Here is a 13,226-nt window from a genome sequence, read left to right as displayed (position 1 = left end):
AATCTTTGATTGTTTTTAACCGGTTTCCAGCTGGCGCTAGACTATCCTATTGTTAAGACCGAGGGTTTGTTCCGTATATGAACAAAAAATGAAATAATTTTGTCACAAGAAACACATACCTGGTGACAGAACTTTTGAACTCTTCACTTTGCTCCTCCTTCCACTTCATTTCTATTTCTCTCTGCTCCTGTCTCTGTTGTACGCGTATTTTGCGGAGGACAACCGAGTGCTTCCTCGCAAGTCTGCTCAGTTGGATTTTGTGCCCTTCACTGCCAAGGTGATACTTGTATTCCTAAGGGAAAAAAATTCAAATTTCAATATCAATTTGATTATCAAGTTTTATAATATATACATCTTGCTTTTCTATGCTTACACAGTAGCATAATCTGTAATCAGACTAAATTCAATAACAGTAACTTTAAAAAACAGCATGCAAAGACAGCATGTAATGATGTACTGTACCTTAAATGTAATTGATCTCTGACTAGGACAATGTGGACATCGGAGCTCCACAAACAGCCTGCCTCCAACCCTTGGATGTCCCCTGCCTTCATTATTCACTGCCCGTTCTCCATCTGCTCCAATAGTTACCTGCACACCTCCTGGCCCATTAGACCCCTCTTCCTTATCCTCATCATCTTTGTTTTCCTTACTTTCCTGGGCCTTGTGTTCTCTTTCTGGGCCTAGACTATGAAATCTATCACGTTCAAGTTCAGCGTGCTTTTCCTCTTCATAGTTGTGGCTGTGATCAACTGAACTGTCACTCTCCATACTATCCATCCTTTCCATTCTGACAATTACAAGGAGAAAATTACTTTTGGTTCTAACAACATATATATATATTTTTTTTCTTACTTAATTCTATCTAAAATTTAAATTACCCAAACAAAAACTATGTAAGGCTATCACTTACAAGAAACACTTAAGGCTATATTATCTACACAACACATGAGCAATCTTCACTAGTCCATACATACTGAAAATTACTGCAAGTCATCCTTTACAGTTTAATCTTTCTCCATCAACCATACATGTTTCATTTTTAATAAGGTTAGAATCATACAAAGAAAAAAGAAAACTGAAAACCCAAGAAAATATTAAATATGTATTATTACAAGTCTTTATTCACTTAATGTAACTTTACACCCTTGGCAGTGATATTCTGTGGCTCTGATAACCACCAATAAACTATGTAATAAGAAGTTCAAATGCATTAGTAAATGATAGCTTTCAAAAACTTCTGTACATTTAGGAATACTGTTACTTGAAAGGTATCATCTATTATTTGAATTCACAGTTACATTTTTAACTACAATGGAAATATATTTTACATTTTATTGTGAAAAATAAATTCATAATCACCATATAGAAACTAGAAAAAAAGTATACACACTCTCCTATACTGTGTGCATTGCATCATTCTCAAAACTCAAATTATGTTTCACAGATAAAAGAAACTGATTTTATGTATAAATAATCCCTGTGAGTGAATTTAAAGCCCTTTCCCAGAAAGAACATATGACAATCAGCACCGAGACCCAATAAAATTTGGTAAACTACAATGGGATCTGGACCTAACTTATTACTCAAATGCTCCCCCACAAGAGATTAATTACTGTTTACAGTACACACACATATTCCTCACAGTTTTCTTTTTATCATAAAATAGCCTTTAACAGGACATTGTGTTTCCAGGTGCACAAAGCAAAATTAACAAGAGAAATGGTTCCCTGCTACATGGTCAGGCAATGGCCTTTACTTGTACTTACAACACTCCTTATCATACTGTGCACCTTCTTTGAGTGTGGATAAGCTGTCTTTTTGTAAAGATCTTTTCTCCGATCCTTCACATCTTTAGTTTGCAGTCATCTTTGCATGCATCCCTGTTCACAGTCGCCAAGGACTAAGATGTTCCCAATTATTACATTGCCTTCAGTTGGAGTGCTTTCACTCTCTCCTGGCTGCTTCTATGAGCAGTCTTCAACTTTCATATCTTCTCGGCCCAATGCCATGACGTGGGTCTCTGCATTTCTGAGCTTGTCACTGCTTTCCGTTCCTGTCCTTGTAGCAATGACTTCCCTCACAAGGGTCTCTTATTACAGCTGCTGCGCAAATGACGCTTGCTCGCCCCAGCCACTTTTTCATCTGAAGGCCATGGCTTCTTGAACTCTTACCATAGCAACTGATGCTTTTGACTCCCACCACTCATTTTTGTTCTTCCAATGGCCAAAGGTTCCAAAGTTTCTGCAAGCTTGACCTTCTTTTCTGCCTCAGTAGTAACACTACCAGAATTTTATGCTGGTGGAATAACTCACCAGTGTCATGGTTCTGCTTCCTAAGTCTATGCCTGATTTACAAATACCTTGGTAAGGGTTATCTTGGGTAGCTAACTCCTGCCTCATTCACATTGGACTACATTTTGTATACTCTCCACTCTGACTTGACCATTGCTCTTCAAGCTTCAGTTTATACTCTCCACTCTGACTTGACCATTGCTCTTCAAGCTTCAGTTTAAGTCCCCATTCAATATTTCTATTTGACTCCTTTCAAGTTCCTGTGGCATTACTTGGGAGCTCAGAAAAAGGGACACCTCACTTAGACCTATGGGCCCAGTGACATGGCACTTCAATATTCAAGGTCTTTTTTGTAGTCTCCACTGATTGCCGTATCATCCGAGCTTCATGGTTTTAGTCCCCTAGATTCTTGACTTACCACTGGTGAAGTATTGTGAGTCCATTTCAAAAGGCACTTTTAGTTATAGCTGGTCACTATTCTGGATTCTGTTGCAATAAACCTGGAGGTTCAGGTCATCATCTACCTTTCTTGGAGCCTCCAGGTATGTCCCTTTTCAGCTTGGCTTACTTCACTGCACTGGAGTATATTCGTTAATAGTACCTTCTCCTCAGTCCTTGCTCCTTCACAGATGTCCTTGCAATTGGCCTCCACTCAGTTTTCGATGGAATGGCTACTGTCACTGTTGCCACTCTTTACCATCTTTTGCCAAGACTCCTCATCAACAACTAGGCTAGATCTGAAGCTTAGAATGACAACCTATCTCACTATAAAAACCACCTTCTTCGTATTATCACTTGCTACTCTAGACTGTTGAGTGTCATGTTGCCAGTCTCTAATACCCTTTTCAGTGCAGCCCTGTTTAAAGGAAATCAATTGTTTTCCAATTTTTTGCTTTAGTAATTTTTTTACAAGAATTCCAGTTGATTTCTAGTTTGAGACTTGACTTCAGTTCTGTGCCATTTTACTGGCGGAACATACTCTTCTCTTGAATAGGCCAGTTTTCTCAGACCCTATGGCAAGCATTCTTCATTATCTTGGGCTGCTCTAAATGTGTCAGTGACTTCCATATCCTTCAAGGGTTTCACACTCCAGTTACTGATCATTGTTGGGTCTTCCAATGCTGCAGGTTAGTAGAAGAGGCCACTCTTCTAATGTCTAAAACAGTTATCTTTCATGTTCATGTTATACCTTACATGGGTCAAGAAGTGCTTCCTCTGTAATATGAGAGTTCTCTGAGCTTTTCCCCCATATGAATCATCAAGACTGGCTTTTGATGAAGACAGTTTCATCTCAGCTAAAGTTAAACGGTATCTTATGAAGAATGGTTTATATGAAAACTAGTTTGATTTTAAAAATACAGTAGCGTTCATGTATAATATTTTCAGCCTTTTAAAAGTGAATGCCAATCTTGTGCACTCAAAATGGAGGTATATCAGGTCAAGTTAAATAGAAGCTAATAAATTTTTTTTTTTTTATATTAAACCACCTTTCTTTGTACATTATTAATGTTGAACATTGGTAACCTATATATTTTCAGTTTGTATAAACACAAAACAAATTATAAATATGAATGTGAAAATGGTTTTAATCTATTCCATACAGGCTGAAAAGTTTGGAATAGCAATTAATGAAAATTTCATAACTAGCCACAATTAATCTACTGTATAAGGATATTCTATAAAAAATCAGAAATGAAATTCTTGTAAAAGATAGTTTTACCCTGCTACAAAGTATATAGAACTTACTAAAAACATTTTTCAACATGCAGTCTCTCCAACTTAAGAGTGAGCTACGTTCCCAATGGTATAACTTCAATAGGTATTAAGTTGGTATAACAGATATTTTGTATGAGTAATCCATCAATTATCCAAAACTCAACATTATACAACACACACACAACAGGGCTCAAGGCCCCAAAGATATATGAGGCCTGTAGAGGGAAAATGTCCATTCGCCACACATGGCCAAAAATAATTTTGTATAAAAAAGTCGTTCAATACCTATATTTTCACGTCCCAGTCCGCGTTTGTACATTTGCCAAATCTAACCCCTGTCTTCTTTGCCTCAAACATAAAGTAATATTTTCATAATCATTTATAACTGTTAGTGAATAATTAAAATATGGTAATTGCAATTTCTACAATTATTTGATTATAATTATTTAAAATCATTATATTTCATTGTTAATAATTCAGTTTTACTTATCAATATTAACATACATCTTTAATGTGTCTACTCATTACAAAACTTTCACAAACTATTCATCTAATTGCAATTCAAATATCGTGATTCAAAATTTAATCTTTAATTACACTTTTTAATTGTTATTAGATGCATATTAGGAGGAATATTTTAATGGACAGACACATTAATTTTTTTGTTTCCATAATAATAAGTAATTTGTAAGTGGTTACAGTTATATAGATTGAGTTTTATTGAAAATATTTCATAAAAATAAAAAACTGGTAAACAGCATAAAACTAGTTTATTGTAAATATTCACTATACTGTTTTTTTTTCATCTGTCTATCCGCCTGGGTGTTTTCGCATGGTAACACTGCGTCCCGGGCTTTAAATAGTTACACTGTGTAAGTTTTAGGTAAATAAAAGGATATCTGGGAGTAAATTTGGAATTGAAAGTTTTAATAATTTACTGTATGCAAATTACACCATTAATATTCGAAATAGGATATTATTTAAAGCCCGGGAAGCAGTGTTACCATGCGCAAACACCACAGGCAGATGGACAAATGGAAAAAAACAGAGTACGTATAGTTGTTAATAAACTTATGCAGTTTATTACTTTTTTATGACAAGTCATATAGAGGGTACGTACTTTGAGCTTCAATCTGGAGAGAGAAAAAAAATAATAAAAATAAAACGTGTTTTCTGACATTTTTTATTTGTAGTGAAAGGACGTTTTCCCTCTAGAGGACTCATATAATAATACTACTATATGAATTTTTTTAAAAATATGATATTGTTAGTATACAATAAAGTTTTGTACATACTTACCCGGCAGATATATACTTAGCTTATGTCTCTGACGTCCCGACAGAATTCAAAACTCGCGGCACACGCTACAGGTAGGTCAGGTGATCACCCTCTCCCGCCGCTGGGTGGCGGGAATAGGAACCAATTCCCGTTTTCAGACCAGATTTTTCTCTTACGCCTATCTCCTGAGGGGAGGATGGGTGGGCCATTCATCGTATATATCTGCCGGGTAAGTATGTACAAAACTTTATTGTATACTAACAATATCATTTTTGTACATGCAACTTCCCCGGCAGATATATACTTAGCTGATTGACACCCTTGGTGGCGGGTAAGAGATAGTTACTCAATATAAATAACAATAAAAACAGGGAAACAACATCTGTTGTAGGTCATAAATATAAACTTATTAAAACCTTGGTTCCTACCTTATTGGGCAGAAGACTTCATGATTACTGTCTATGAGTCTGCTTGCCTGAAGAGTTTCAGTGGGGATGAGACCTGACACTGATAGCTCTTCTGGATCGTGTCAATGGGGGCGAGCCCGCTTACTTGACAGAGCCTTGTCTTGGATCATACCAATGGGGGCTGGCCCACTTACATGGTAGAGCCTTCACCTTTGTCGTATCAACGGGGACTAACCCTCTTACATGACAGAGCCTAGGTCCAAATCACTAACAAGGAGCACGAAAAACAATCCCGACCACCTGACCACACTACATTTGTTAACACTACGATTTGAAAGGAGCATTCCCAAGACTCCTTCCAATCGACCATAAAAACACAACACCAAAAAACGTTTAAAAATACTAACTTAACTAACTATAAAGGATTAGGTTCAGCTCCTTGCCCCAGCAACGAATCCGCAGACACGAACGGTCTGAGAGAGAAGCACTTGTCATAAGTGACTCGCACGTCTCTTAAGTAATTTGATGCAAAAACCGAATTGCACCTCCAATAGGTGGATTCGACAAGAGTCTGTATCGACATATTCCTATGATACGCTAAAGAGGTAGCTACAGCTCTGACCTCATGTGCTTTGACTCTTAGAAGCCTTAAATGTTCCTCTTCACAGGAAGCATGCGCTTCTTTGATAACATCTTTAATAAAATACGCTTGAGCATTCTTAGAAATCATCCTCTTAGGATTTCTTACGGAACACCAAAGGCTATCTACATTTCCACCAAGTAGCTTCTTCCTCTCTAGGTAGAACTTGAGGATCCTGACTGGGCACAATGTCCTCTCTAAGTCTCTCCCTACCAAAGAGGACAGTCCCTTAATCTCAAAAGTCCTTGGCCATGGTTTAGAAGGATTTTCGTTCTTTGCTAAAAACAGGGGATTAAAGGAGCATACTGCAGAATCTTCCTTAAAGCCCACAGTTCCTTCTAAAGCCTGAAGTTCACTAACTCTCTTAGCAGAGGCTAGTGCAAAGAGAAAGAGAGACTTTCTAGTCAAGTCTCTGAATGAGGAATTTTGAGGAGGTTCGAATTTCTCGGACATTAAATATCTAAGGACCACATCCAGGTTCCAACTAGGTGGTCTTATAGTCTTGGCCTTCGAGGTTTCAAAGGACCTTAACAAGTCATGCAGATCCTTGTCTTCCGAGATATTAAGGCCTCTATGTCTAAAAACAGATGAGAGCATGCTTTTATATCCCCTTATTGTGGTAACGGCCAGATTGCATTTCTCCCTCAAATAAAGGAGAAAATCCGCTATTTCATTTACAGAGGTACTGGAAGAGGATACTTTCTGGGACTTGGCCCATCTTCGGAACACCTCCCACTTCGACTGGTACACGCGAAGAGTTGAAGGTCTTCTGGCTCTAGCAATTGCCTTTGCAGCCTTGCGTGAAAACCCCCTCGCTCTGACGAGTCCTTCGACAGTCTGAAGGCAGTCAGACTGAGAGCGGGGAGGTTTTTGTGGTATCTGTCGAAGTGGGGCTGTCTGAGAAGATCCTTCCGCAGTGGAAGGGCCCTCGGGAAATCTATCATCCATTCCAGTACCTCTGTGTACCATTCTTGGGCTGGCCAGAATGGGGCGATGAGGGTCAGTTTGGTTCCCTCCGTCGAAACGAACTTCCTTACCACCTCTCCTATTATCTTGAAAGGAGGAAAAGCGTACCCGTCGATCCCCTTCCAATCCAGAAGGAGACCGTCCACTGCAACTGCCTTTGGATCTGAAATCGGAGAGCAGTAGTTCTCCAACCTCGCATTCCAATTCGTTGCGAACAGGTCGATATTGGGTCTCCCCCAGAGTCCCAAATCTCGTCGCACACTTCTGAATGCAGAGTCCATTCGTAGAAAGGACCTGATCTCTTCTGCTCAGAAGATCTGCTCTCACGTTCTTCTCCCCCTGGATGAACCTGGTTAGAAGAGTTATTCGCCGTTCCTCGGTCCAAAGAAGAAGCTCCTTTGCTTTCTCGAACAGGGAGAAGGAGTGAGTCCCTCCCTGTTTCCTTATATAGGCTAGAGCTGTCGTGTTGTCCGAATTCACTTGCAACACGGAACCCAATACTTGAGGTTCGAAGTGAACGAGAGCTAGATGGACTGCTGCCAGTTCCTTCTTGTTGATATGCCAGGACACCTGTTCCCCATTCCAGGTGCCTGACACTTCTCTCGAGCCATAGTCGTCGTCATCCTTTTTCCGAGGCGTCTGTGAATAACACTAGGCGAGGGCTCGACAACTGAAGGGAGAGCCTTGATTCAATCTGTTTTGGCTCTAACCACCAACTGAGGTCCTTTTTTATGCTCTTCGAGAGCTGAAAGGAGTCCGAAAGCTCTTGGTGCTTCTGATCCCATTTCTCTCTGAGGAAGAATGGTAGGGGTCTTAAGTGTAGCCTCCCTAGAGAAACGAACTGTTCCAACGAGGAAAGGGTCCCCAGAAGACTCATCCATTCCCTCGCAGAACATTGTTCTTTCTCTAGGAAGGTCGTCACTTTCTGTAAACATCTCTCCTGTCGTTCCTTTGATGGATACACACGAAAACCCCGAGAATCCATCAGAATCCCCGAGTAGACAATGCTTTGCTGGGGATTCATCTGGGACTTCCCGAGGTTTAGTAACAGTCCCAAGGACTGAACTAGATCCAGCGTTAATTTCATGTCCTCCAGACAACGATCTTTGATTGGGCCCTGATCAGCCAATCGTCGAGATACAACGAGATTCTTACTCCTTCGATATGAAGCCAATGAGCGACATTCCTCATAAGACCCGTGAACACCTGAGGGGCCGTGGCAAGACCGAAGCATAGGGCTCGAAATTGAAAAACTTTGCCCTGTACCATGAATCTTAGGTACCTCCTGGACGAGGGATGGATAGGTACATGAAAATAGGCATCCTGAAGGTCCAGGGACACCATCCAATCCCCTGGACGAAGCGCTGCAAGAACGGAGGAAGTCGTCTCCATCGTGAACTTCGTTTTTACAACGAAGCAATTCAGGGCACTTTCGTCCAGGACTGGTCTCCACTGTCCTGATGCTTTTGGTACAAGAAAAAGACGGTTGTAGAACCCTGGAGATTGAAGGTCTTGCACCCTTTCTATCGCCTCTTTGTCCATCATTTCTTCTACTAGTTGAAGCAGGGCCTGGTTCTTTAAAGAATCTCGGTATCTTGCTGTTAACTCCCTTGGAGTTGTTGTTAAGGGAGGCTTCTCCCTGAAGGGGATAAGGTATCCTCTCTCGAGGATAGAGAGGGACCAGTTGTCCGCCCCTCTCTGAGCCCAGACTTTCGCAAACTTCAGCAGTCTGGCTCCTACTGTAGTCTGGAGGACTACTTTTTCATTGTGGTTTAGGGAAGGGCTTACGTGCTGATCTTCCTCTCTTAACCGGTCTCCTACTCCTAAGAGAGGGTCTAGACGTCGTTCTCTCGAAAGGGTTGCTGAAAAGCAGGCTTCTCTCTTTTAGCCGCCAAAGGTACTGCTGGTTTTAGTCTTTTCGCCGACTGCGCAAGCAGATCCTGAGTAGCCTTTCCGGATAACGACTTAGATATATCTCTCACTGTCTCTTGTGGAAACAGGTGACTAGACAGGGGCGAATAAAGCAGAGAGGATCTCTGTAGAGGAGACACCGATTTCGTCAAAAAAGAACTGAAGACAGATCTCTTTTTAAGGACTGCCGATCCAAAGAGAGAAGCCACCTCCGTAGATCCATCCATCAAGGCCTTATCCAGGCAAGAAAGTACACTTGTTAAAACTTCCATCGAAACAAAGTCTGGATCCTGTGCTCTCTTAGCAAGAGCTCCAAGGCCCAATCCATAAAATTAAAGACCTCAAGTGTGCGAAATAGACCCTTAAGTAAATGGTCCATTTCGCACATTCCCCATGAGGCCTTTGCCGAATGAAGAGCGCGTCTTCTAGACGCATCCACTAACGCTGAAAAATCAGCATCAGCTGAAGAAGGGAGGCCCAATCACATTGGCTCTTTCGTGTCATACCAGACACCTGGCTTACCTGCCAACTTCGAAGGAGGGCAGGAAAAAACCGTCTTGCCCGCTTCTTTTTTAGAGAGGAGCCAGTTCTCCAAGCTCTTGATGGCTTTCTTCATCGAAAGGGTCGGATTCATTTTCACGAACGAAGAGGACTTGGAAAGCTTAGTGCTTGAAAGCAGTGATCCCGGCGAAGGAGGATCTGCAGGACGAAGAGAGTCACCGAACTCTTGAAGAAGCAGGGCTGCCAGTCTCTTGTAATCGGAGACGACCGCATCTACAGGAAGTTCCTCCTCAGATACCTCTTCAAAGGTAGCATTAGGAGAAGAATGCCTCTTCGGAGAGGGAGTCCTAGAAGGAGAAGCACTCTTTTCCTTTGAAGGAAGTTTAGTAGAGGCAGGAGGTTCTTGCTGCTTGAGAGGGGAAGAGCTCGCATCTTTACAGGTAACTCTATAAGGAGTAGGGCGAGAATCCCGTAACAGGCTCTTTTCAGGCTCTTGGCGCCTGTGAGGAGAGGCGCTAGCGTTCCATCGGTAGCGTCTATCAGGCGCTACACGCCTTGGGGTAGAAAAACGTCTGCTCTCATCCTGGCTCCTGCCAGGAGAGGGGTTTACTTCCTTCCGAATGTTCTCGTAAGAAGGCAAACTCGTAACTCCTAAGGAAAGCCTAACAGGAGTAGAGCGTAGAGAACCCATCCTGCTCTTTTCAGGCTCCTGGCGTCTGCGAGGAGAGGCGCTAGCGTCCCGTTCTGAGCGTCTGGAAGGAGTAAAACGCCTGTTTGAAGAATACCTTCTAACATCACGATGGCGCCTGCTAGGAGAGGCGCTAAAATCTCTCCGAGAACGTCTGGGGGGCGAGACTTCTTCTTCTCTCTCTCTGCGTCCCCGTGAATAACGGAGATTATCTTGTTCCTTAAGATAGCAAGGAGAGGCGCTTGTATCTCTCAGACAAAGCCTATAAGGAGAAGAACATTCTTTACTCCTAAGAAAGGATCGACTATCCTTGTCAGGAGAGGGGCTTGCGCCCTTATTCGGGCGTCTAGACGAATGTGGGATCCTACTAGAAGAAGCTCTTCTGGTCGGAGTAGTAGATCGTTCCTGAAAGGGAGAGGCATATCGTAACGGCCTTGTTGGGGAGTAGCGCCTTCCAGGAGAGAGGCGCCTACCAGAGTCCGAACGCCGACTTGACGACCGTCTCTTAAGAGAGCTCTTTATTGGAAGAGAGACGTCCTTCCTGCGAGAAGGCTCCTTAGACAGCGAGCCTACTAACGAGGATAGCTGCTCCTGCAGTCCTACCAAGAACTTCTTTGTAGAAGTACGAATTCTTTCCGGAGAAGAAACAGGAGACTTCATCGCTCTCTTCTTCTGAGCGGGAGAATACTCCGGAAAAGGCTCTGGACTGGAGTCTAATGCGTCTCCTGCAGGCGCCTTCCAGGCTCTCTTCAGAGGGCGCGACTTAGACGCGGAGCTCCATCCGCGTCTTGGAGAAGTAGAATCCGAGTCGGACAAACACTTCCTAAGGACGCTTTGTCTATAGCTGTCCAAGGCAGCCTGGGACGAGCCTACAGGGCCTGCCGAAGGGACGCCTGACCGTTGGGAATACTCTACATCCCCCTTGCGGCTTTCGACATTCCTCCTCCCTTGGTCATGGGAGTCTGAAAGAGGTCTAGGCCTAGGAGCAATGCGGAGTCGGTCAGACGCCCCCTCCACTACACTGGGGACACTGTACACTTCACTGCACACTTCACTCTTACCTTCCATTTCTCGTAATTGCTTTTGCAATTTACGGATCGACGCTTCCATTGCAGCTTTCTCCGATCGAGACGAATCTACGATTTCGCTGCGGGGGGAAGGAGCTGAACTTGCGTTAGCAGAAGGAGAAATTACATTAGAAATAGAAAGATTGTCCTGATCCAAAGAGCAGGACCTACTTGAACTTTTAGCAGCTTTCCTAATTCTATCTTTCTCCAACTTATTTACATACGCAGTCAAACTCTTCCATTGAACTTCAGTCAAACTCAAACATTCGTCACATGTGTTACTAACTAAGCATTCATTCCCCCTACATTAAACACAAATAGTGTGAGGGTCCACCGCCGCTTTCGGCAGTCTCACCTTACATCCTTCTTTCACACAAACCCTAAAACGAGTTTCAGGCACAACATCAGCCATAATGAAGAATCCTAAGCAAATCCAAATAACGGTCCAAATCAGCGTATACCAAAGCCAAAGAAAGAATACTTCACCAAACAATCCTTAGCAAAGCAAGCAGAATTCCGTGCAGGAGGAACTAACAACGATGTTGTCAGCACCGGCGACAGAAAAAATCTGGTCTGAAAACGGGAATTGGTTCCTATTCCCGCCACCCAGCGGCGGGAGAGGGTGATCACCTGACCTACCTGTAGCGTGTGCCGCGAGTTTTGAATTCTGTCGGGACGTCAGAGACATAAGCTAAGTATATATCTGCCGGGGAAGTTGCATGTACAAAACTGAAAAACCACCCTCCGATGGCAGGTAATGGGGAGAGAGAGAGAGAGAGAGAGAGAGAGAGAGAGAGAGAGAGAGAGAGAGAGAGAGTTACACAGGCTCCTTCACTTTCCTTAACATTTTTATTTTTATTTTATTCTACAGTATTCTCAGTTATATTTTCACGTTTTCTAATTTTTCATTCTTTCAACCCAAAAGATGAATGCAATCCTGTGCATAGGGTATGTACTTATGCGCACATTATTACCTCATGTATATGGCAATAAAATATGGTAACAACTGATAGGGAAGTTGCTGTAAAAAAAAAATACATTAATGGTCATATAGCCATGGTATGCGGTGGCTAAGAACTGGCAGGCTACCTGCCTACTGAGCAGTGTCATTTACTAGAGAAAAGGAAGGGGTTGCATTATTTTTAAAGCGTACTTATAGAGTAAACATAGCTACAAATACAATATGTATAGGGAAAAAAAGGTAGATAATTGCCTTCTGCATAGTCTTCAACCTAAAGTTTGACGGTTGATGTTTATAAGCTTACCGAGTGTTGACATGTACGTTGTGGTATTGACAAGGTTGAGTGAGGAAGAGTATGGAATTGCCCTTGAACACCCCTACATTTTTTTTACTCAACATAATCTGAATTTCACCATTATCCAACAGACTCTTGGCTCTATTCATCTTGATAATTGAAGGATTACTGCATTAGCTATTTTTTTTTACATTACCCATTTTACATTTATTAAAGTCACTTATTCCAAATAAAATAAATTTGTAAGTGCTTTTACACTATTTACCCTTTTTGTCTGCAATACCTTTTTAATTAATATATGATGTTGATTTAAAAATTTTATTTCAAGGATATTTGTTGGAGATTTTGATAAGTCATAAACAAGGCATGGCATAATTCGGGACCAATGTGTGCTTAAACCGAAATCTCTACAAAACACAAAAGTTCGAAGTATATTTTCCCTAATTATTTCAACAATGGGTGACCATGCATAGCACAATAATAATATATGGTTATTTAAGAT

The 13,226-nt window shown here is 41.8% G+C and overlaps 1 protein-coding gene across 2 annotated transcripts in view; it reads right to left on the bottom strand.

The window, feature by feature from the left end:
- Positions 1-13,226, bottom strand: part of LOC135201758 (uncharacterized) — a 127,215-nt gene that overhangs the window by 75,819 nt on the left and 38,170 nt on the right. For both annotated transcript variants that reach the window (XM_064230996.1, XM_064230997.1), the window contains 2 exons: positions 463-790; positions 120-292 (listed from right to left, as the gene is read on the bottom strand). In XM_064230996.1, coding sequence (XP_064087066.1) covers positions 120-292; positions 463-790 — 501 coding nt within the window. The remainder of the gene's footprint in view (positions 1-119; positions 293-462; positions 791-13,226) is intronic.

Source organism: Macrobrachium nipponense, chromosome 28 (assembly GCF_015104395.2).
Source record: "Macrobrachium nipponense isolate FS-2020 chromosome 28, ASM1510439v2, whole genome shotgun sequence".
Taxonomy (NCBI): Eukaryota; Metazoa; Arthropoda; class Malacostraca; order Decapoda; family Palaemonidae; genus Macrobrachium; species Macrobrachium nipponense.
This window is presented reverse-complemented; position numbering and strand designations above follow the sequence as displayed.